This window comes from Drosophila ficusphila, unplaced genomic scaffold (genome assembly GCF_018152265.1).
Source record: "Drosophila ficusphila isolate 14025-0441.05 unplaced genomic scaffold, ASM1815226v1 contig_470, whole genome shotgun sequence".
In the NCBI taxonomy this organism is placed as follows: domain Eukaryota; kingdom Metazoa; phylum Arthropoda; class Insecta; order Diptera; family Drosophilidae; genus Drosophila; species Drosophila ficusphila.
In genome coordinates this window covers 452997-478987 of record NW_025064389.1, presented here as the reverse complement: position 1 = coordinate 478987, position 25991 = coordinate 452997, and the positions used below count along the sequence as shown (strand labels likewise).

The 25991-nt window shown below is 47.8% G+C and overlaps 1 protein-coding gene across 1 annotated transcript; it reads right to left on the bottom strand.

The window, feature by feature from the left end:
- Positions 1–17947: 17947 nt before the first annotated feature.
- LOC122320334 (vegetative cell wall protein gp1-like) lies at positions 17948–19123 on the bottom strand. Its single transcript, XM_043208528.1, has 2 exons — positions 18839–19123; positions 17948–18643 (listed from the first exon to the last, which is right to left on the bottom strand). Exons 1-2 carry the CDS (start codon positions 19121–19123, stop codon positions 17948–17950), a joined length of 981 nt encoding a protein of 326 aa, XP_043064463.1.
- Positions 19124–25991: the final 6868 nt, after the last annotated feature.

Sequence of the window (25991 nt, the reverse complement as noted above, 5' to 3'; positions counted from 1 at the left end):
GGTGGCTGAGGTCGCTTGGCGTTTCCCGCTCGTGCGCAGAATTCGCCGTTTATGACGCCTATCTTCCCGCATCTCCAGCAGAATGCGATTCTTCTGTTGCGGCATTCTTTCGCCCAGTGGTCTTGGCTTCCGCATCTCCGGCATGCCTGGGATGGATTTTTCACATACCCCGGCCGTGCGTTACGCTCGTCTGGCTCCTCCTGACAGCGCCTGCACGTTGCTGCTGACTCCCTCCTCGTGGCCGGCGCATGGTATCGGACTTTTGTGACGTTATCCTGCTCGAACCGTTCCCTCTGCTGGTCGAGCTCCTCAAATTCGTCCGCTAATGCCATCAGGGTATTCAGGTTCTGGCACCTGTAGGGGCGGATAAACAGCCGTAGTGTCGGGGTGCTGTTTTCCTTAATCCGCTCCAAGATTTCGTCCTTGTTCAAGCCCAGGGGTTGCATGTCTACCACGTAGTCCTTGAAGCTTTCGCCGTATTTCTGCTTCCTCTGCCTGACCTGATCTGCGAGTTTGTTCATGAATCCCCTGGGCAAGAAGAACTCCTGGAAGCTCTAGCTAAATCCGCCCCAGGTCTCCCAGAACCTGTTGTTGGCGATGAACCATTTGAGCGCTCTGCCCTGAAGCAGTTCCGGCATTGCCCTCGGGATTTGGTTTATGTCTAGCCCGTATGTCATGGCCGACCACTCCACTTGTTCGAGGAACTCCAGGGGCTTCTCATTCCTGTCGTAGCGGAAACTCCACTCCCTGACTTGTTTTGCGACTTTGGCATAATCCTGTCCTGGTCTGCCATTTTCCGCGCGTTGTTCGCGGTTGTCGCTCTTTCTCTCCTTGCTGTTCTCCCCTCGGTCGCGGCTGCTGCTCCTGCCGGCGTTCTGCATGCTGCCCTTTTTAAGGTTGTATAACCAGGACTTCCCCATTCTATACCTATTCTGGTCTCTTTGGTCTGAGGATCACGCTTGGGCGCCAGATGTAACGAACTGCTTTTTTATGTCTTCGCTCGCTACGTAAACGTGCGGCTAGCTCAGTTGAGTTTGTGTGTTCGTCCCACCAAATTTATTGTTGCGTGACCCCGAGACCAAAGAAGAACGCAGAGTTAGGTTAGATTTGGAATAAGTGTTGGGTTTATTGCTTGTGGATTTACAGCTTGATATTGATTCGTGGATCTGCTGCCTGACGACTCGCTCTCCCTCGTTGACGCCGGTAATGGCTCCCGCGTCGACTCTACGGCGGCACGCCTGTCGCGCGTCCTCTGCCTTGCCGAGTCTTTTGGGCACCGGCCGCGTACTAGGCTCGCTACGAGCCTCTCACAACCTTGGAGGATGTTAAGCCGAACCTCCCTAGCGGGGCTAAGCAGTGATGCCTGCAGTCACCACTCTTCGCTCCACCCCGGAGTTCGGTCGGGACTTCGTCGGCCTGGCCCTCAGCAGGTCCTCACTCTCGTGTGGACCGACACCGGGTACCTTTTGCACAACTCCACTGGATCTTCGTCGGCCTGGCCCTCAGCAGGTTCTCAATCTTTCATGGGAAACCGACGCCGGGTACCTTTCGCACAACATCCACTGCCAAGACTCCACCAACTTCGTCGATTTCGAGACTCGTAGACGCACCCTACAACTTACCTTGTACCCTCGGGATCTCAGCTTGGCAGTCTCAGCTTATGTAGACGTGACCGTCGTTGGGGTTCTCGTCTCGGCGATCTTGATTCCGGATTAAATGGCACTTGGTATTCTCCTTGGGTTTTTCTCGCGTTGATACGATCACTTGCACGACTTTCACTTGACTACGCCACCCTGGTTCCGTTATTTCCCTCCTTCGGTGGCGTGATCGGGTCCAAAGTGCAGGACAAGTCCCGTTAGTTCACGGTCATTCCCTTTTGTGCTGGTCCAAAGTCCGCCGACTTCACCGTTATACGGGTGCAAAGTCCAGGACTTTACCGTTACAACGGGTACAAAGTCCGCCGCGGTACCGTTAATTCACGGTCTCTCCTCTTTGCGCGGGTCCGAAGTCCGCAGACTTGATGTTGTTGGGTCCAAAGTCTGCAGACTCACCGCAGCATCGAGTCCAAAGTCCTTGGAGCCGTTATTTCCCTTTTTTAACCATCGCACACAGCGCATCCCGCTGTTCCTATGCAGCTCTCCTGCACTCGAAATAGGGGCATCCACGTGAGGGATCAAGTCCGATGCGTCTTCAAGCGCACTATGGACGGTGGCAACGGACTCCGTTGTTGAAGTTGAGGCTGTATCGGCACTGAGGTAGTTTACATCCGAGATGATGCGGGAGAGAGCATCAGCAACCACATTGGATTTGCCCGGCTTGTAAATAAGCTCGCAGTTGTATTCTTCTATGCGCGCTTTCCAGCGTTTCAGCTTAGCATTATAGTTCCGATTACCTATCGAAAAGTTTAGGGGTTGGTGATTGGTATAAACATTAATTGACGCGGCACCATAGATGTAGCGGAATTTTTACTCCTGGTGTTATTGTTAAAGAATCATTCTTCCTATCAATAATTGCCTTAAGGGATTTTAAAGTGTCGTCCCCATGGAAGGCAGTTAAACCGGGAAGAACAAAAAAGGTGATCGGAGAGTCATTACCTATGGGCCTGAAAAAAGGTCCGGTCAGTTGATGCGTTATTTGTATCTCCCCTCCAGCGGATTGGACTGGGAAGGGTTGCGACAAGGGCTTGCATCCCTTGGCTATCTGTGGGCTAATGAAGTTCTTATTCGCGTTAGTATCTATCAGAAACTGAAGTTTAGCCCCATCTTTCACGCCATACTCTATGTATGGAACGCTAGATAGGCGTCGGTCATAAAATTTACCGTCCCAGTACTACCAGCCTCCGTGTGAGGGTGGCCAGCCTGGTTTTCTGGTAAAGCTTGGTCGCAGTAAGCCTCACTGACGGCTTTTCCCTCATGCTGGCTCAAAGCGCCCTCGCCCGAGGATGGGGCAGCATTTAATTGATACAATCTTTGGGATTTCCGAAAAGGGTTAAGGTTAGATGAGGTGCTGGGACTGCGCTTAACACTTGATTTATCGTTACCTTGGTTTGAGCGATAAGAGTGGCCGCGAATTACTAGTAGCTTCGAGAGGTCGCCGCTCAGGCCTCTTATAAAAACATCCAAGGCTCTGTCCCTATAAGTTTCACACAGCGCACCAAGAATTTCCGAGTTTTGGTTGCTGTCTTGATCGGGGTATAGTCAGTATAATCAGGGCATAATTAGCATTTAGCGGATCTCCCAAAGGAGCGATTGGATGGATCTCATGCATTTGAAGTCACTGGCATTGACTTTTGTGGATCATTCATTTACAAGCCGGAAGTGCGAAACAAGGCCCCAGTAAAATGCTACGTTTGCGTCTTTATCTGCTTCGAAACAAAGGCCATTCACTTGGAGTTGATCAGGGATCTCTCAACGGTATCATTTCTGCATGGCCTAAAAAGATTTATATGCACCAGAAGAATACCGCGGCAGATTTGTTCGGACAATGCAACGAACTTTGTGGGTGCACGCAATGAGCTAATTGAGTTGAGACGCCTGTTCCTGTGTGCAGCAAGTCTTTTGGACCCGATGGAAGAAGGAATACCTGACGCTACTGCAGCAGCGCACCAAATGACGTACCCCGAAGCCTGGTCAAGGATGAGAACTTGCCTCCGATGAAGTGGCCCCTAGCGAGTGTCGTTGAGCTTCTCTGTGGTCGAGATGGAGTTGCTCGAGTTGCAGTCCTCAAAACATCAGGAGTGACAAAACGAGCAGTTAATAAGCTGTGTCTGCTGCCCCTTAAAGATGCTGTTGAAAGCCAGGCTTCCAACGGGGGGATGCTAGCTCTTAGTTTATCTGCATAATTACCATCGCTTTCTCTCTGTCTTTATCTTTCTATTCGCTCTCTCTCTCGTTGCTTGTTGGCTTCTACGTTGGGTCAGCAATCGGCTGATCCGCGTCTCAATTTAATTCTAACGCTTCCTTTCGATCTCGCGGACCATTTTGTTAATCGCTTCTGGTAAAATAAATTCGACGCCTTTGCAGAAATCGAACTCTAAATTTTCGTGTTTTTATATAAATAGCTAATAAAAAAATTTATTAACTTAACAGGTATAAAACGCAATTAAGTTCGGTCTGAGCTAATTACTTGTAATTTTAATTAATTGCTAAAACAGCTGCAGCATAGACAAGGCATAACAAGACCTAAATTCGCAAGGATCTTTTCTTTTCTCTAGTAAAAATATTTTACAGTGCATTGTGTTTAAAAAAAGGTGAAGCCAAACCCATTTTTCCATAAATATATTCCTTTTTTAAGACAAACAAAATACTAAGCAACATCGAAGTTATGTCGAATTAAGTCTATATATTTTCGACGATTGTTTATATGACGGCTATATGATAGTGGCATCCGATTTTTATGAAATTGAATTCAAAATTTCAGAATCATTGGAAAACTATAATTAGTATTTAAAAAACTATGATTGTCTGATAAAAAACAACGATGTTATAATTTTTTCTATTGAATTCCGATAATTCTATATAGGTTTTTCAATCTTTCCTATATGATACGTTGTCTGATTTTAATAACCTTTTTTTTCTCGCTTCAAGAGTTATTAAAAAACTCCATATTCCAAATAAAATCATGTTCATGGGATTAAAACCAACGAGATTATCAGTTTTTCCATTATCTAATATATACAATTCTCGTGTTTTTGTTACCATACTCCTCCGAAGCGGCTATACCGATTTTCATGAAATTTTGTGAGCGTATTGCATAGGTCTGAGAATCAACCAACATCTATTTTTCATCCTTTTAAATCCTGTTCGCCATACCAAAAATCGCGTATAAAGTGAGTTACTACCTCATCACACTGAAAAAAACACGCTACCATAGCATTTTAAATCAATTTAAACTGCGGCAAAAATCATTCATCATTAAGTAAAATCTTTAATTCTATTTATGAGTGTTTTGTCCAGAGAGCAATGCCAAGAAAACGCAAAGGGGGAGATTTGATCCATGATAGAAGTAGATCTCGATACATGCGAAATAGAAGATCCGAAAGAATAGCGCAATTGCATCAAGAAGAGCCAGAAGATACATGGACTGAACGCAATGAAAGTAGAGAAGAGCCAGAAGATACACGAGCTGATTGCAATGAAGTCAGAGAAGAGCCAGAAGATACACGAGCTGAATGCAATGAAGTCAGAGAAGAGCCAGAAGATACACGAGCTGAACGCAATGAAGTCAGAAGATTAGAACAACGACAACCACGCCGTTTCATAGTCAATAGACGCAGAACAAATGACCAACAACGACAACAGGTACATCGAGCATTTATATATGATTCATTACTGCGTCTAGCATTCCAATATGAGCCCGATATTGAGTATTATGCTCACTCAAAAGTGGTAATTGGTGCTATGGACAAGGAATGTCCGCATTGTCATGCTCTGAAATTTGAAAATGAGCCAGTTGGGATGTGTTGCGCGTCAGGAAAAGTGCAACTACAAGAAATTGAAACACCACCTGAACCATTGAACGGTTTACTTATCGGAACGGATCTAGATTCTAACGTGTTCCTGAAGTCAATTCGAACATTTAATTCATGCTTTCAAATGACATCGTTCGAGGCAACAGAAATAGTTCGAAATACTTATGCAAATGGTCAAAATTACAATTCTACATTCAAAATTAGAGGCCAAGATTATCATAAAATGCCAATGCCAAATGAACCACATAAATTTTTACTGATATTGTTTAATAGTGTTACTATCGTAATTGTTTAATTAATGATATATAACTAAAGGTAATAAATCATAATAACTTGAAAATAATGTTTGCTCTTTGTTATTTTTATATTCCCTCATGGTTTACAGCGCTCAAGATGACTTTATAATACATAAGTCTAGATCTGTTTAAATTTTGTACAGAAATTATAAAGTCATCATAAAGTCATAAAGTGGCCGGGTCAGCTAGTTTATATATGTAGCAACAAACAATTACTAATACAGTAGAATCCGGTTATAGCGACTTTCAAGGGATTTTTCGATTTTTCGTCGTTATACCCGGAAGACGCACTAAGCAAAAGGAACAAAATAATTTTTTTGTTTGTTTATTTATGGTTGCTGTCCTCGTAAAAGGTTTTAAAAGCAAATCAAATTAATTTTTTAATTAAAACCAAAAATTTAATAAATTTAATTTAAAAACATGGGTTTCTTATAAACTGAATGAGCTTATTATCGCACATATTATATTTGGCGAATTTACACATTCAGTTTTACTCGGAAAAAAGCAGAAAAAACTAGAAATATAACGGGACATCTCTTGGAATTAGCTATAAGGTCTGCACATACAGTGTGAAGTCGGCATTACACTTCGACTCTGTCTCTCTCTCTCTGCAGCAGCGTTGTCAAAGCGACAGCAAAAACTAACAGAGAGTGGTGATAGTTTAAGATCTGGCGTGGCGCTGCTACGGACACACGCAAGGGTGCCGATTACTGATAAATACATATGTACATTACTAACAGCGTGTTTTTAAGCTTAATTTTGGCAGTATTGCACTGTATTTTTTCCGGCACGACGCAATATCCGGTTGAATTTTTTAATATTTTTAAAAAATTTGGTTTCTAACTAAGCCGAGGCCCTTTCATATAAGTTTGTATGGGGACCAACCAAACCATCGAGTTTTCGACGCACAACCCGGACAGACACTATAAGCGGAGTCGATATAACAGAATTCTACTATATTTGAAGACATGTTTAAAGTATGAGAAAAACATTTCTTGAAAATTCCAAAAAACAAAATGGCGGACTTATTCAAGATCGCGTGTGGCGCTACGCGGCTGACGGATTTATTGCGGTTCAGTGTGGAGTCCAAAGTTTTCATCTGAAACATACAAAAAACATTTTTTATTGAAATCACGTCTTGAAAAAAAGGTGTAATTTCTTCGTCTTTTTTGTTGTTGCTGAATTGGGCTGAAAAGTGTATAAAATAACTTTTTTCACAATTTCAGATATTCATGCACTCGTTCAATGTATAATCTGCAAAACACTTTTTAGAAATTAAAAATCGGTTCAGTAGTTTTTTCGTAATCGTGTACCGCGTTTTTAAAATCATAGTTTTGAGGAAAAAACGATTTAAAGTTTTGAGTTAGTGGGTCTTGAGCGCCCGAGCGCGCTCGTTCAATCACTCATATTTTCCATAATATTGAGAGTTGAGTCATAAAACTTCGGGAATATGCTCTCAATACGTTATTCTATCGATCTATGAAAAAAAATCGATTTTTTTTAAATTTTACATGAGAAGCCCCCCTTAAGTTTTTTTCCTGGCAAATGGTCGTATTTCCGATGGAGAGGCAGTTTCCCAATACCGCATAGGTTTCTTGGGTGTCCATCGCCATTCTGTGTTACTCCAGCCCCACCTGTTTACCCTCCGTGATTGTCGGATAGAGGAGCATCAGCTTGTATCGGATGTCCACAACTTTGGGTAACGCCAGCACGTATAGCAGGCAGGTTCCGTTGGTCAAAATTGAGGGTTCTGCGAACTCCACAGCTTCCACCATATTTTGGTATGGCAGACTGCGAGTTTCCGCTAGAATAGTTTCTATCTTTTTTTAATCCAAGAGGTTTGTATTCACCACTGACGCCTTTGCCAGTTGACAGGCTCGTGTGATTTCGTCCACCTGCTTAAGCAATATCATTCCTTTGTGCATTAGGATTGTCGACAAATGGACTTCCCCGTCGATGGAGTTCACTCTTGCCGTCATGGCATCGAGTTTTTGTATCGCGTCGTGAGTAACGTCAAACAGTTTGGTGTTTATTTTTATCTGTTGGTTACTGTTCTCCACTATGCTGCTTTCGGACTGTAGGATGGTATTCCTACACTTGATGCCATCGGTGGCTTTTTCGAGATAGTGGTATATTAGTGGTGCCACTCTCGTATCTGTGACCACCGATGTTTCCTCGGTGGTCTTGTCGATAATCTTTTGCATTTGCCCCAGGTAGATTACATGGGCGAGTTTAAACCCCCCATTTACACGCCACAGCACGCCTTGTTGCAGTGGAACGACGGGCGTTTCGTATCTGAAGATGCGCAGGCCCGATTTTGTTCATTTAGTATTTAGTCTTAGGGTAGTGTTTTATATTTTTTGTTAATTGTTATTACTTAATTAATTTCTTTTAGTTTTATGATTTTTTATTTGTTTTTTATATATAGTCTAAGTATATGGGTTTCTTTTAAAGGATTTGTGAAACGTTTTCAGCAAAATTGTTTTTTTTTTCTTCTTATGTGAGACTAATGGAAGATTTTTCCTGGTTTAGTTTTGACCGTCACTCTACCTTCTACCTCCTCTGGTTTGAATCGATGTTTATCTTTGCTCTTGATCTGCTTATTAGAAACATACACGGTGTCCCCTTGGTTATACGGTATCGGCCTATTTCTGTTTCTATTGAGCCTATCGGTTGACATTTTCCGCCTATGCAGTAGTAGCCCCCTTATGTCTTCCTGCGTCTGTTCTTTAAAATTGGTAAGTCCCTGATAATTTATTCTGGAAGTTCTGTTGAGGAAGATGTCGACTGGCTTGCGGTTCGTCAGCAAGTGCATAGAGTTATTATATCTGTTCACGGTAATAAAAACCAACCTTCAGGTTACGGTTGTCGTTTTTTTGACACCGGTATATTTCAAGGAAGGTCGAGTGGTACCCTTCAACCTGGCCGTTCACCTCACTCTTCTGAGATGGTGTGTAATAGACTGGTGCTGTGAAATAATGGAGGACTTCGGTCAGCTTCTCGCGGAGATGGACAGCTGACTTTGATTCTATGGGGAAAAGTTTGGCAAATTTTGAGAACTCAGGAATTTGAGATTCTCGATCGTAAAAAGGTCAATGTGCAGGATTTCGCATGGGTAACTAGGGATAGAGGTTAGTTGCAGTTCCGGTCTGGCCGGACAAGAAGAGACCAACGACCTAATGCGGCTAACCATTCTGGGGAAATAAAATTTTTCCAAGATCTGTAACTTCATCTCTTTTGGATTTCTGTGGGCTCTATAATGCTCCTTATTTATTATTCCGTTCGACTCTTCTTTGCCCGCTGCATCAGTTACCAGTCTTTGTGTAATGCGAAGTTTGTACCCCAGGAGATTCTCCCGGCAGCACTCTTGCAGAGACTGCAAGTAGTTCTCAGGAATTTTTATGCCATTAATAATTAATGGCTTCAAGTATTTCATTAAACAGGGTAGCAAATCTTGGGCGCAATCAATGAGGATCCAATGACGCACGTATCCCGTATGTGGGGTTTCACAAGAATATTCCAACCTATCTGGGTCAAAAACAAGTTAATTCCTAAGCACGTTAATAGTCCGATGCGTCTTCAAGCGCACTATGGACGGTGGCAACGGAGTCCGTTGTTGAAGTTGAGGCTGTATCGGCACTGAGGTAGTTTACATCCGAGATGATGCGGGAGAGAGCATCAGCAACCACATTGGATTTGCCCGGCTTGTAAAAAAGCTCGCAGTTGTATTCTTCTATGCGCGCTTTCCAGCGTTTCAGCTTAGCATTATAGTTCCGATTACCTATCGAAAAGTTTAGGGGTTGGTGATCGGTATAAACATTAATTGACGCGGCACCATAGATGTAGCGGAATTTTTACTCCTGGTGTTATTGTTAAAGAATCATTCTTCCTATCAATAATTGCCTTAAGGGATTTTAAAGTGTCGTCCCCATGGAAGGCAGTTAAACCGGGAAGAACAAAAAAGGTGATCGGAGAGTCATTACCTATGGGCCTGAAAAAAGGTCCGGTCAGTTGATGCGTTATTTGTATCTCCCCTCCAGCGGATTGGACTGGGAAGGGTTGCGACAAGGGCTTTCATCCCTTGGCTATCTGTGGGCTAATGAAGTTCTTATTCGCGTTAGTATCTATCAGAAACTGAAGTTTAGCCCCATCTTTCACGCCATACTCTATGTATGGAACGCTAGATAGGCGTCGGTCATAAAATTTACCGTCCCAGTACTACCAGCCTCCGTGTGAGGGTGGCCAGCCTGGTTTTCTGGTAAAGCTTGGTCGCAGTAGGCCTCACTGACGGCTTTTCCCTCATGCTGGCTCAAAGCGCCCTCGCCCGAGGATGGGGCAGCATTTAATTGATACAATCTTTGGGATTTCCGGAAAGGGTTAAGGTGAGATGAGGTGCTGGGACTGCGCTTAACACTTGAATTATCGTTACCTTGGTTTGAGCGATAGGAGTGGCCAGACTGGTGGGGCTCCATTTTGATTGCTCGGGGATTCGAATACCTATGCGGGGACTGGGAATTCCTGCCTGCGTCCTGGTACTGGTATTGGTTATTATAGGAAGGGTAGTTAGATTGATGAAGGATGAAAACTTGCTAGGGTATGTGACATGATTCATTGAGGTCAGATTCAGACAGCTCTAAACAGATTGCGTAGGCTTTCGGCAAATTCCTTGGGCCGCGAATTACTAGTAGCTTCGAGAGGCCGCCGCTCAGGCCTCTTATAAAAACATCCAAGGCTCTGTCCCTATAAGTTTCACACAGCTGTCTTGATCGGGGTATAATCAGTATAATCGGCAAGTGGAGTATTAGGACGCGTTTTGTCTCGGGCCAGTCGTCTTTTGCCACGTTGTATGACAGAAGAGTCGTCTCGGCGTTACCCCTAATCTTTTGTCTAATGCGAACGACTACAGAACGATAGAGAGGTCTTTCCTTAATTATTTAACAATCTTTCAGAATGGACTCCGCTGTACCCATCCAAGGATGGTAGCCACCAGCTTCGCCCTCAAACACCTGTAGTTGTTTTACGCAATCCGGCAACCTAGCTATCTCTTTTAACTGGTACTCCGTGCGGGCGGGAGTCAAGGGCTTCGGTTGGGGAACAACTTCGCTAACCTTTTCTCGAGCCGCTTCTAGGCTCACTACTTTGTGACTAACTTTCTTCACATCCTCTCTAACATCGACCATCTGGCCAAGCAATAAGGCCAGAGTGGCTTCAAATTTAGTAAGAGCTGCCTTCATTTCCTCCATATTAGCAAATCGATTCAAGTTTTTGGATTAGGGGTTATTCGGTGAGGGCGGAGTGACGGTTAAGTTTCTGATTCAATAAATTTTTATTCACTAGATTCGCTGAAAAAGCCTCACTTACCCGTGTTTTGTGTTTCGTGCAATTCTATTTTGTATTCCTTCGTTCTTCGTGTATTGAGGATAAATTTCGAAGAGAGTGCTTCGTGTATTGTGTGGTCGGTCACTTACAAAGTGAAAAAAAATGACTTTAGTACAGGTACAATTATTTTTATTTCAGGCGGGAAGTGAACTCTGGCGCGTGCTCGGGGTTGTTTTTTTATTTGCTTCGTGAGTTTCTTTTTATCATACTTTTTTACTTGCTTACTTTTTTTGCAATTTGTTCCGATTCCTTTTTATTCGGCGTTAGGCACGGTGGGCCGTATCACTCCTTTTTGGTTTATCACCTACTAAGGTACGGTTGCCACACAATCCACTAGGCGGCTCTTCCTGAGCTGGTAACACTGAGCGTATCTAGGGGATTACCCACGCCCCTTTCCATGTCCTATAATTTTTTATAGGAAGAGGCCGCTCGTAAATAAGTTACCGCAGCGGTTATCAAAATATATTTTTTTATATTCACAACACATTATAGCGCCCGTGAATCTAAACCACCGCAGCGGATTGGTTGCTTCTATTGTTTCACGATAACCTTTTGCGCTCGTGAATCCGATCACCGCAGCGGGTCGGTCTTTTTTATTAATTATTCTCTCCTCGTTCATTATTTTGCTTTGGAATCGGCTGGGAACACATATTTTTTCATTTTCATTTTATTTCCAATTATTTTTACATTTTCTTTTTTTTCCTCTCACGATTTCCTTTCTTTTTCCAGCGACACGCACAATTTTCACTTCCCACCTTTTAATCCTAGGAATCCTCATTGCTTAATAATAAGGTCCTTGTTCGGGCACCAGTTAAGTCCTTCTTCATGGCTTGCATAGGACCTGTTCATAGGTCCCAAGCTTTGCCTCAAGACCAAATAATTCAGCAGAAGACTTCAGTTTCAGTTTCAACGTTATAATTGTGTTTATTAAGTATAATTTAAGAAATGTAAGTTACTATCTAGTCGCTGGCAAATCCAGAGTGTCGATACATTCTCTCTTCTGTTACCACCAGTCCTCGGTGGGTTGGCATCGACGTCGGCGTCAGCGACAGCTTTTGCCGATCTTGCAATTTCCCACCGTACTCCACCTGCACGGTGAGCAGTCAGCAGGCTGGCGGATGTTGCTGTGTGATGTAGCTTCTTTTCTTGTTATATGTGGTATTTTGATTTTTTTTATTAACATACATAACCTTTATTGAGGCTATTCCTCCTGGTGGTCCGGATGTTGTTATTTTTGCATCCTAGTTGGGATTTTGCGACGCGTACTGCGAGCAGGCTTTAAAGTACTTGTAGTCCGTCGATGATTGTTTGTCTTCGGCTTCTCGTGATTTATATTTAGAATGAGTCCCTCCGATTCGTTAATTATGGTTTAATGGAGTTGCACAGAATTGGCAGACTGGCAGAAACATAAGTTGTGTAAATTGTTTTTGGGTAACTGTATTAGTCGGGTCAGTGAGCTTTTTTACTAACCAATTTTCGATTAAATTTATATTTATTTATTTGGCCCCAAGGCCTAAAATGTACAAAGCTTATGTTTGTTAATGATTACAATGTTGGGCAGACAGACCGATTTGTCTGTGCCTTTTAACTACCGAAAGTATGTAAGGCAGGCAGACCGGTTTGTCTGTGCCTTTAAACAAGCGAAATTATATAAAACGAAAGAGTGGCAGGCAATCAGCGACCGTGCCTTCTGCGAGCGAGTACAAAATCGAACTTAATAAGCTACTTGCCGTGGGCAAAGGGCCAGACAGTGATACGCAAAAAGTGCAAAAGGGAGTTAGCAATGACAATTAATGACAGTGTTGCCGCGCAGGGAAAATAGAAACGCAAAGGCAAACATCGAGAATTTAGCTTACGTTAAGATTTGAATTTTAATGCCTTGAGTTAAGATCCGGCATAACCGAACGATTTATATTATTATTGCAATTTGATGGAAAAATGCTGCAATGTTGCTAAACTGAATGAATATTGAATATTAAAATGTTTTTTACTTAAAGAAATTACCCAAAACATTGCAACGTTCGTATACAAGACAAAATTTATCCCCTGAAGACGAAATTTTGTGTCGCCTTGAGCTGTGTGCAGCTCATCTTTGTGTAGATCTTATAATTATTCGATACACTGACTCCGATATCACTTTGCATTATTTAAAAACTTGTAAGGCTGCTCTAGAGCCGGGGAACAAATCTTAGTCGCTTGAGGAGTCATTGTAGATCACCGGGCTAGAGAGTTTTGTCCATTCAATGATAAAAATTATATTTATCTTAAAAAGTTTTCGTTTGTTACGCTTACAACTCGTTGGGATGGACTCACGGGCTGGACCTTCGGGCGAGGCCGAAGATGACAGATTTTGAACCGGAATGGAAATCGCGTATTCGGTTGAGGTGGAAAATTCTACGGGCTGGACCTTTGGACCTTGGACCCACGAAGACCCATCGACACACCACGTAAGGAAGGATAGGCCGTTCCTATGCGTGACCTACACAGTGGGAATCATCTGTCTCACTACGGTTCCTCAATTGGGAGGATCCGTCGTCCCTCTACGCGACCTACACAGGGAGGATCCGCCGTCCCTTTACGCAACCTACACAGGGCCGATAGTCCGTTCCAACACGGATACTAAATTTGAGGTTTGGTTGTCACTCTACATGCACTAGGTTATTATTATTATTATTATTAGGGGGGAAGGTTACCTCGACCCAACTGGATCTATTGTACCCCCTATCTGAGCTTAGAGCTCACCCATCAACCCGGCTCCTTCGATAAGGTTAAGGAGCTTTATCGGACCGATGCTTCCAGAGGTCCCAAGTGTAAGGAACCTGGACCCGAGGGTTCTGCTCCTCAGGCTACTTAGTGCTGGGCAATCTGATATTATGTGTAGGGAGGTTTCATACTCGCTATCACAGAATCTGCATGTTTTTCTGTTTGTAATCCCTATATTAAATAGGTGTCTCCTTAGTTTGCAGTGTCCGGTTAGTAAGCCGGTAACTATTCTAAGTGAACTCTTCCCTAGTAGTATAAGTTTCTTAAACCTCTTCATGTCATAATTGACGATAAGGGTTTTGGCTTGTCTTTGGCCTGTGGTGTCTTCCCAACAGGCTTGCCTCATATGTACCTCTTCTGTTCTTAGGTAATCTTTGACTGTGTGTCTACCTATGCCACAGTAAGGCTGCAAACATAGTGCGCGCTGAGACGAAGATTAAGATTAAGATGAAGCTGAAGACGAATTGTTTGCGTTGCTAGCAAGCTAATAGGTTGCATAGTGCAAGACGAATTTATTGCGATTTTGTGATGTTAGTCTCAATGGATTTCGCATCAGATGATAAGCTGCTGTTGGAGGAAAGTTTATTTTTTAAATTAAAGTACAACAAAAAAGTGAATGAAAGAATTCACCCAAATAATTTGGGTAGAAAAGCGTTCGCCGAATTTCATCATATATTTAATGAGCTGCGTAAAGATGAAAAAAATTTGTGAAGTACACCAGAATGAAAATCAGTACATTTGATTACATTCTGTTAAAATTTAAACCGCTAATTATTAATAACAAAGGCAAAATAGCAAGCGATTCGTCTTCAACGTATCGTCTTCGTCTTTGCGCGCACTATGTTTACGGACGAGCAAATTCATATAAATTGTTTTGCACTGTTTTTTCGTCTTCAGCTTCGTCTTCATCTTAATCTTCGTCTCAGCGCGCACTATGTTTGCAGCCTAAGGCTCGGGTCCCATAAGGGGTCGTTCTGCCCCTAGTTTTGCTAGCCTGTCGGCTAGTTCATTCCCGGATATGTCTTTGTGTCCTGGAATCCATCTTAATGACAGCCTGTTGTTGCTGCCCAGAAGGTTCAGCTTTGTTCTTACTTCTCGAACCAGCTTCGAGGTGATTCTATTGCTGCATAGTGCAGTAATTGCCGCTCGACTGTCCGAGAGGATCGCAATGTCCTTGTTTGTGTATCCACGCTTCATATTGAGCTCTGCACACCGTCCTATGGCGCAAACTTCAGCTTGGAATATGCTGGTGTATTGGCCTAACGATTCATGGTATTTGATTCGTGGTCCTACTACTCCAAGGCCAGTGCCTTGGTGTGTTAAAGACCCGTCCGTATACCATGCTATAGTGTGACCCGCCATGGAGTGTCCTTCCTTCATGGTGGGCCATTCTTTCTTGTTGCTCAGATGAGCAGAGAAATTCTTTTCAAATATGAATTCTACTGTCATTTCGTCCCTGGGGTGTGAGCTCAACTAGTAGTTTTGCTGCATCCCTAGTACTGAGGATGTGGTCACTGCCATTACCACAAGAAGTGATTCTTAGTAGGGTGGCCTTCCGCTTGTAACGAACTGCTTTTATATGTCTCCGCTCGCTACGTAACGTGCGGCTAGCTCAGTTGAGTTTGTGTGTTCGTCCCACCAAATTTATTGTTGCGTGACCCGCGACCAAAGAAGAACACAGAGATAGGTTAGCTTTAGAATATATGTTGGGTTTATTGTTTGTGGCTTTACAGCTTGGTATTGACTCGTGGATCTGCTGCCTGACGACTCGCTCTCCCTCCTTGACGCCGGTAATGGCTCCCGCGTCGACTCTACGGCGGCACGCCTGTCGCGCGTCCTCTGCCTTGCCGAGTCTTTTGGGCACCGGTCGCGTACTAGGCTCGCTACGAGCCTCTCACAACCTTAGAGGATGTTAGGCAGAACCTCCCTAGCGGGGCTAAGCAGTGATGCCTGCAGTCACCACTCTTCGCTCTACGCCGGAGTTCGGTCGGGACTTCGTCGGCCTGGCCCTCAGCAGGTCCTCACTCTCGTGTGGACCGACACCGGGTACCTTTCGCACAACTCCACTGGATCTTCGTCGGCCTGGCCCTCAGCAGGTTCTCAATCTTTCATGGGAAACCGACGCCGGGTACCTTTCGCACAACATCCACTGCCAAGACTCCACCAACTTCGTCGATTTCGAGACTCGTAAACGCACCCTACAACTTACCTTGTACCCTCGGGATCTCAGCTTGGCAGTCTCAGCTTATGTAGACGTGACCGTCGTTGGGCTTCTTGACTCGGCGATCTTGATTCCGGATTAAATGGCACTTGGTATTCTCCTTGGGGTTTCACTCGCGTTGGTACGATCTCGTTGCACGACTTCACTTGACTGACCTGACTGCCTGCACGCGTCCTCCTTTTATATGCCATCCATGTCACGCTATTTCCCTCCATCGGTGGCGTGACTGGGTCCAAAGTGCAGGACAAGTGGCGTGATCGGGTCCAAAGTGCAGGACAAGTGGCGTGATCGGGTCCAAAGGGCAACACAAGTCCCGTTAGTTCACGGTCTCTCCTCTTTGTGCTGGCCCAAAGTCCGCCAACTTCACCGTTATAACGGGTACAAAGTCCAGAACTTCACCGTTATAACGGGTACAAAGTCCAGAACGGTACCGTTAGTTCACGGTCTCTCCTCTTTGCGCGGGTCCGAAGTCCGCAGACTCACCGTTATTGGGTCCAAAGTCTGCAGACTCACCGCAGCATTGAGTCCAAAGTCCTTTGCACCGTTATTTCCCTTTTCTTCTGCACGCCGCGCATCCCGCTGTTGCTATGCGGCTCTCCTGCACTCAAACTTGTAAGGCGTTTTACAAACCCTTACATCTCCCCCTTCCTTCGGAAACTTTTAAAAGCTTCGGGCTCCGGAATGTCCTGGGGAAACGTTCTCAAATTGCATCCTTCCCACGTCGACCTCCACTCCTGAGTGCGGCCAAGGGCCCTCTGGATCTCAGCCGGACAGTCTCAGCCTAGTAAACCTTACCTGGTCGTTAAGCATCTCGACTGCGGCGTCTCGACCCCCATGGCTCCTTGCGCGCACATCCTTCCTTGATCCTTGTGGCCGTTGCCACTCCTTCGTCGACCTCCTCCCGCCACGGCTGAGAGCTCCTCCAACCTCAGCACCTAAGTCTCAGCTTATGTAGACTTCCCGTCGTTGGGCTTCTTGACTAGGGCATCTTGGCTGTCGGAAACTCCCAGCGCGCGACTCCTTCCGATCCTCGTTTCAAATTTGAAAAAGTCCTCAGGGTGCCGTCATATTCAGTGTGACCGGCCAGCGATGTTTCCAGTATTTTTTTTAGCTCCCATCGATCGCACCATCGATCGACCGCCGTTATCGTGGCGACCCCATTCCCAATTTCCGCTGGCCTCGTGGTTTTGTTTTGGTAAGTACTTGAGGTTATTTCGTTTTTTTCCTCATTTCTCACCATTTCCGTCCTCTTCTTGCAGCATGCATCTTTGCCGGGTTGAGCTGCGAACGCCTCCCCGATGACTATGTGCCGGGGCGCCCAATATGATGCAGCGCGTCCCGGCAGGCCCTCTCTTGGCCCCTTCTCCCCTCCACTGCCCCTTCTACCCCAGCAGCCCCTTTGGACTGGACGCCCGGGCTTGCTTCCAGGTAAGTTTGTGAAATATTTGGCCGCTTTTCGGCTTACCTTTTTCTCCTTTTATTCCAGCTCGTACCGGCTGCCAGTCGATGCTTCCTCTTCATGCGCCGGGCGCCATCCTTGGCCCGTCGCGCCCGGCAGATGGTCCTCGGGCGGACGTCCATGGAGTCGTTGGGTCTGTCGCTTACCCCCTCTCGCTTTGCTCCTTGCCGGCCCGCGCGCCTGGCTCGCGCCCCTCGCGGAGTCATTGACCCGTCCGGCCCCATATACATTTTTTTTCTTGTGTTTTTTCTTGTGTTTGCCTGTACTTTGTGTGTGTTTTTATTGACCGGTCCACCTCAGGCATTACCCACCCCTGTCCCCTAAATACATAGCCGATTAAATGGCACTTGAAGGGGCATTTATTTGGTTTTAAAAACCCTGGCCCACCCGCCCGCCATCTTGATGCGGTAGCGGGCCCCCTCCGACCACATCAGCTTTGCCCACCGCTGGGTCCTCCCTCGTTGGGCCTGCTTCTCCGCCTCGGCCCTCACCGCCTCTGGACACTCCGTAAGGGGTATCTCCCGCCCGGCGGGCTCCACCGACACCGTCCTCCGCAAGGTGGGCCTCTTCGGTGCCTGGGCCTCCGGGCACGACACCTGCCGGAGTAGCTTCGGCGGTCGTGGCGGCGGTTGCGGCGCCGACGGCGGTGGCTCTTGTGGCAGTGGCGGCGTGCTTCTTGCCGCTGGCGACCCTGGTGGCGGCGGCGGTGGTGACGGCGGCGGCCCTATCGGCAGTGGCGGCGGCAGCGACGGTCCTTGCGGCAGCGACGGCGACGGCCCTTGCGGCAGTGACGGCGTGTTCTTTGCCGCTGGCGACCCTGGTGGCGGCGGCGGCGACGGTGGCGGCCCTCGCGGCAGCGGCGACGACGGCAGCGGCCCTTCCGGCCGTGGTGGCCACACCCACGCCGGCGGAGGAGGCGGTGACATCTTCGGCGGCGGCGGTGACAGCTTCGGCGGCGACGGCAGTTTCGGCGGTGGCGACGGCAGTTTTGCCGGCGGCGGTGGCGATGGCAATTTCGGCGGTGGCGGTGGTGATGGCAATTTCGGCGGTGGCGACTGCGGTGTCAATTTCGGCGGTGGCGACGGGCGCTTCGGCGGCGATGATGACGCCGACGACGACGACGACGACGACGACGACGACGACGATGACGATGACGATGACGACGACGACGCCGATGATGACGCCGACGGCGACCTTGGAGGCGGCCTCCATAACTCGGCCTCCTCGGCCTCCGCTTGCTGGAGACGCACTTGCCACGCCTCCCACGCCGCCACCCTCTCCCTCTCCTGCTCCTGTAACCTTCGCAGCGTCCATTGGCGCCTGGCCACAATGGCTGCCACCTCTGCGGGGTCCCCCGACGGAGCCTCCGTTCCGCATCGGATGAAATCGCCACCCGCCACGGCCCGCCTGAGCTGCCTGTAGGTCCTCCTGGCCTTCGCCGCCCGCCTGTCGTCGTCCTCATCCGACGAGACCACGGGGGTTACGGTCTCACCGCCGCTGTCCTCTTCTGTCGACGACAGCTCCACCGTGACCATCTCCGCGGTGGGGCCGCCGTCGACTGCTGGTGCTGCTGCTGCTGTTGCTGCTGGTGCTGGTGCTGCTTCTGCTGCTGCTGGTGCTGCTGCTGCTGTTGCTGCTGGTGTTGCTGCTGCTGTTTGCGTCCGGCCATCTTGATCGTAGTTTTCGAAAAGACCGAGTCTTCCCGCGTGGTTCCCCATGACAGCTCGGTTTCCTTCTTTCCGCCACTCCCGTTATTTGCTGGATCTGTACCGGTAACGGGATCCTTCCCGCCGCTCTCTTTCGTTTTATTAGTGTGAGTGATCCGTTATATGCGTGCGGCTGTGTACCCTCCTCTGACCCGCTTCTCGCGCTCCAACTGAATGCGATCCTTCTATTGCGGCATTCTTTGGCCCAGTGGTCTTGGCTTCCGCATCTCCGGCATGCCTGGGATGGATTATCTATATATCCCGGCCGTGCGTTGCGCTCGTTTGGCTCGTCTTGACAGCGCCTGCACGTTGCTGCTGGTTCCCTCCTCATGGCCGGCGCATGGTATCGGGCTTTCGGGATGTTCTCCTGCTCGAACCGCTCCCTCTGCTGGTCGAGCTCCTCAAATTCGTCCGCTAATGCCATCAGGGTATCTAGGTTCTGACACCTGTAGGGGCGTATAAACAGCCGTAATGCTGGGGTGCTATTTTCTTTAACCCGCTCCAAGATCTCGTCCTTGTTCATACCCAGGGGTCGCATCAGTGTCTGCATGTCTACCATGTAGTCTTTGAAGCTCTCACCGTAGTTCTGCTTCCTCTGCCTGACCTGATCTGCGAGTTTGCTCATGAATCCCCTGGGCAAGAAGAACTCCTGGAAGCTCTGGCTAAATCCGCCCCCTGGTCTCCCAGAACCTGTTATTAGCGATGAACCATTTTAGCGCTCTGCCCTGAAGGAGCTCCGGCATCGCCCTCGGAATTTGGTTGATGTCCGTACGTCATGGCCGACCACTCCACTTGTTCGAGGAATGCCAGGGGCTTCTCATTCCCGTCGTAACGGAAACTCCACTCCCTGACTTGTTTTGCGACTTTGGCGTAATCCTGTCCTGGTCTGCCATTTTCCTTGCGTTGTTCGCGGATGACGCTCTTTCTCTCCCTGCCCACGACCCTGAGATTAAGAATCTCATGCTCTACCGACTGAGCTAGCCGGGCTAAGCAGTGATGCCTGCAGTCACCACTCTTCGCTCCACCCCGGAGTTCGGTCGGGACTTCGTCGGCCTGGCCCTCAGCAGGTCCTCACTCTCGTGTGGACCGACACCGGGTACCTTTCGCACAACTTCACTGGATCTTCGTCGGCCTGGCCCTCAGCAGGTTCTCAATCTTTCATGGGAAACCGACGCCGGGTACCTTTCGCACAACATCCACTGCCAAGACTCCACCAACTTCGTCGATTTCGAGACTCGTAGACGCACCCTACAGGACAAGTGGCGTGATCGGGTCCAAAGTGCAGGACAAGTGGCGTGATCGGGTCCAAAGGGCAACACAAGTCCCGTTAGTTCACGGTCTCTCCTCTTTGTGCTGGCCCAAAGTCCGCCAACTTCACCGTTATAATGGGTACAAAGTCCAGAACTTCACCGTTATAACGGGTACAAAGTCCAGAACGGTACCGTTAGTTCACGGTCTCTCCTCTTTGCGCGGGTCCGAAGTCCGCAGACTCACCGTTATTGGGTCCAAAGTCTGCAGACTCACCGCAGCATTGAGTCCAAAGTCCTTTGCACCGTTATTTCCCTTTTCTTCTGCACGCCGCGCATCCCGCTGTTGCTATGCGGCTCTCCTGCACTCAAACTTGTAAGGCGTTTTACAAACCCTTACACGCTGTAACTCTACTACGCAGTGTAGCAGAATGAGTTCCATGAGAACTTCCAGTGCCGCAGTGGCGCAGGTTATCATTGCTCCTGTCATACATATGCATGCCAGTCTTTGCAGCCTTTAGAGCTGTTTCTGAGCGGTAACGAGCCTAGCTCGTTTACCCCAGGCTATTGACCCATATGTGAGTATTGGCCTCACAATTATAAGGTATAACCATCTGATAATTTGGGGTGAGGTCCCCCAAGATTTCCCTGCAATTTTCCGACAGGTGAAGAGAGCCCTGAGGCACTTATCCACTGTCTTTTGCATATGGGTTGCAAACGTTAGCCTCGTGTCGAAGGTAACTCCGAGGTACTTAACTTCACGGCTTATTGCTACGGGAGTACCTAGTAGCATGATTTGTCTCATCTTCTTTAGTTTGTACTTCTTTGTAAAAGGACCAATGACTGTTTTTGCGGGGTTGAGGTTAAGCCCAACTTCCCTGCACCAGTCGAGCGTCATCTTGAGTCCGAGTTGGACAATATCGCAAAGCGTTTCTTCAAATTTCCCTTTGGCTACTATTACTATGTCATCGGCATAGCCCTGACATTGTATTCCTCTGTCGGCGAGTTTCTTTAGTAGTTCATCTACTAGTAGTCTCCACAGTAAAGGAGACAAGACTCCACCTTGCGGACATCCTCTGATTGTGGCAACGGTCATTGTGCTGTTGCCAATGTTCTCCTTTGCCTGCCTGGAGCTTAACAAGGCTCCAATCCACCTTCTTGTTGTCGCGTCTATATTCCTTCTGGCGAGGGCCGCTAAGACAGCATCATGCGACGCATTGTCAAAGGCTCCCTCTATATCTAGAAAGGCGCAGATTGCAACTTCTTTGTTGTCCACTACCCCTTCAAGAGTGTGACAAAGTTGGTACAGTGCAGTGTCTGTTGAACGACCTGCCCTGTATGCGTGCTGCGTGGGTTGCAGCGGACAGTCCTTAAGAACTGTGCTCCTAATGTGGTAGTCTACCAGCTTTTCTAACGTTTTAAGGCAAAACGAGGTTAAGCTGATAGGTCTGAAGGACTTTGGGTTGGTGATGTCTTTCTTCCCTGCTTTGGGGATGAAGACCACCCTAGCTCTACGCCACGCATTTGGGATGTGTTCAATTGCTAGGCTGCTTAGCATCAGTCTCCTTAAGCGGGTTAGGAGTAAGTCCAGTCCCTGCTGCAGGAATGATGGAGAGATACCATCCAGACCAGGTGACTTAAATGGTTGGAAGGTCCCAATTGTCCATTTAAGTCTCTCCGGAGAGACTAGAGACTTGGCAAATGCCCGGTCCTCTGCGCTTGGTCTGAGGTGTCTTGGAGTGGACGATGCCTCCCGGGGAAGTGTGTTTTAAAGAGTTAAGCTAGTTTATCCCTGTCGTCGGAAGTGTAAGAGTTGTCTCATTTCCTCAGGGCTAGGTTACTTTCTGGTGCAACTTTGGCCATAGCCTTGTGCAATCTTGCCACTTCATGGGCAGTGCTGATTGCCTCACAGAAGTCTCTGTAGTTATTTCGTTTGGCCTTCCTGATCTCTTTGTTGTAGAGCGTCAGGCTTTGTTTATAATGTCCCCAGTCATCCTCGCTCGTTTTTGCTCTGTTGAAGAGCCGGCGGGTGGAGATTCGGAGCCGTTCCAGGTTGTCATTCCACCATGGGGCGTCTCTATCTGCTTTCCGTCTGCCAAGAGGGCAACTGTCCTCAAAAGCATTGGTTATCTTCTTGCAGAGGTTATCCACTGCCTGATCCAATTCTAAAGAATGTCTGGGTATACCTGACGGTTCGTTAGAGAGATTGAGCTCAAGAGAGGATTTGAACCGATCCCAGTTTGTTTTCTTGGGATTCCTTTTTGGGGCGTCTAGGACCTCCTCTCTTACTCTAGTAATGAATGTCGGTGTGGACCCGACATTACCGATTAGGTTACTATTTACAATAAACTCTATTAGCTGCTCACCTCTGTTGTTGACGTCGGTGCTTCCCCATATCATTGTGCATTGGCGTCACATCCTATGATTAGGGGTAACTTCTTCCTCCTGCAGCATTCCACGAGTCCGATGATTTCCGGTGGTGGGCATGCTACATCCCCAGCGAAATACGCCGATGCTATGGCAATCGCTGGTAACTTTCCTGTGCCGCTCAGCGTTACCGCGACACAGTCACTGCTTAGGAACTCTGAAAAGATAATATAATTGATATCTTTCCTTATTAATATGCATGCTCTTGGGTGTGCACCCCGTTGGTCGCATATTACCTTTGATTTCTTGGTGTACAGGCCTTTAATGCCCTGATTGCACCAAGGCTCCTGAATGAGAGCTAGCCCAGGACGGCGGATGCCGCCTTGGCCCGGAGTAAGTTCACCTGGGCTAGCTGCGTGCTGCGGTGTGCAGCCAATACTGGAGCGGGTGCTCTATGTTTTGTGAAGGGGGCGGAAATTCCCCTTCACTGCCTTCCGTCAGGGTGACGTCGGCCTCCTTCTCGTCGATATCTTCTAGGGGGGGCTCTTGTGCCACCTCCTGGGAGGGCGAGGGATGTTCATCCTCACTCTCCACGTCCATATCGGCGATAGCCTCCTCCTTTGCACCCAATGGCTCTTGTGGCTTTCCGAGGGATTCCTCGACCTCCACTTTGCCGTCTTTGGGGTCGGGGGGCGCTGCTTCTGTTGCCGCCATCTTCGCCGCCTTCCTGAGACCACTCACCGATACGGTCCCGAATCTAAAGTTCAGCTGGTGCCCTTTAGAGACGATCTCATCTTGGGTGAGTTGGTCTATCCCTATAACGAGGAGTGCCCCGCCTCCGTCGTTCCTTCGGAAGATCACCTTCCAGGAATCGACCTCCATTCTGTTCTGGCGTCCCAGCATCATCAGAAGCTCCTCATTGCTTCTTTCTGCACTTCTAGGGCAGAAGACTGTGACATTGTATGCAGCAGGAATGTCTTCTCCTACCCTAGTGTCAAGGGGCACGCCCTTCCATGTCCTTAGCTGAGGCGTTACAGCCCTCAGCCAGTCCGCCGAGTCCTGGTCCAAGCAGTCTATCAGGAGGTATCCGACCCTAAAGTGGATACCTCTGAAGGCGACTGCTGAGTCCCATTCAGACGTGACTACGTCGTCCATTATGGCCTCCTCCAGCTCGGCAAGCTCTTCGTTGCTCAGGTAGACCTGCGGGTAGTCCTCAGGTAGTACCGCAACTCTGACTCTCTTGGCGGCCTCCGCGTAGGAGGTGTGTGTGTCAGTTAGAGGAGCCGTACAAGTGGAGGGTGGCTGCTTCTCACCCGCCTTCGGCACGCTGGGTGTGCCAGCAGATGCCTCAGGGGGGGGTTTCCTCGTCGCCGCCGCCTTCGATGTGCTGGGCTCATCAGGCCTTGGTGGATGGGGGGGAGGTGCCGCTGCCTCTTTAATGCCCTCTGACTTGGACCTTTTCGGGGTGTCCATCGGAGAGGTGAGGGTACCATTTTCCCGCTTGCTGGCAGGGGCAACGTTTTGTGCCACTGGTCGTGGCTCCTTCGCCTTCTTTAAAGCTTCATCAGGTGTCATGCCCTGCTGAAGATACCTGAGGTACCATTTGACCTTGGACCCCGACAGGCCTTTCCTGTTGGGGTCGCCAAGGCCTCGTGGTTGTCCTCTGGCTGGAAGGACATCTGCCTTATTGGCGGGCTTGGTCTTCTGTACAGCCGCGGGGGGTGGGCAAGCCGGCCGGGATGGTCCTGCCGGTAGCCCACGTTCCCGAACTGGAACAGTCGATCGTTGTGAGGGTTGTCCCACATTCTGCGTCCGTGACCCACTCCTGATGGAAGCTGCGCTCCTGGGTGGGGCTGGTCCCACCTGGGGTCGCACTCCGTCAAGGAGTTTTTTTTCAAAAAGCCTTGCGGCACTTGAGGCCGGGATGTTCTGCGGTATTTTGGATTTCGTAAACTTTTTCATGTTTGAATCCCACGAGTTGCGGAGAAAGGGCAGAGATCCGCCATACCCGGGTAAGGCGCAGTTAGGACAGGCGGTCGCCACTTGCCTGAACCCTCCGTGAGAGACTGGGCTATTTGTTAATCCGGGCCCCCAGCCAGGCTGACTATCGGCACGGGTCGGATGACACCTTAGTCCGGCCCGGAGTGAGATTGTGTGGGAGGTGAGTTAATAGGTAGTCGTGAGGGAAGAGGAGTGTGTGAGGCTATACTTTTGAAGACGCCAGACAAACGTCTCATCAGTACACCGACTCCGGTGTACCCGATGTTTGTCCGGGGTTGCTTATTAGCTTGCACGTATTCGCAACTAACCTTATAGAAGGCCGTTATCCGCAACCTGCGACCCGCCTGGTGGCCCCAGCTAAGCCTTCTCTTGAACATCCCACTAGTTCTCGAGGACCAAGATGCACTAGGTTAGTGAATGAAAATGGTCCCTGCTCCATTCTATCTTAGTGAATTTATAAATTTTTGACGAGGGAGACAATGTTAGTTTTAATCTTTCATACTTGAGATAAGTTTATTAATCAATTAGTCCGATTCTTTTCTTCTGCTTTCCTTCGTAATCATCGCTTTTCCTTTTTGCGCGTATGTCTTGCTCGTTTCACGGCCTCATTTTCCCGCACGCGTATTCTTAATTTACCTAGCATTCTCTCGAAATTCTGGTATCTTTCTGGGTATTACCTTTTAGGCGAATGGTTCGTAACTTGACTTAAGCGGAGTCTTGTTTGCGATTAGCTTAATAAAAATATATATCATTGTTGGGCCTAAAGCTTTATGATGTTCTTTTTAAACGGCTATATTGACTTAGGACTACACTTAACATAAAAAGTAAAATTGTACTTCAAGTATTTATATTAACAAACTAATTTAACGATAAACGATATGTGAATAGTGATAGTGATGTTCTGGTCGTCAGGCTGGATCTTTTCAAACTCATTCTGCGTCCTTGTCGGTTTTCGTGTTAAGTCGAATTGCAAAAATCTGAAAGTGGTCGGAGGAAGCAGTTTGTCGTTTCACTATCTCGAGGAGGTGACGTTGAGAAGCTTTCAACGTCCAAGACTTTTAAATATACATTCCGAACTTCAA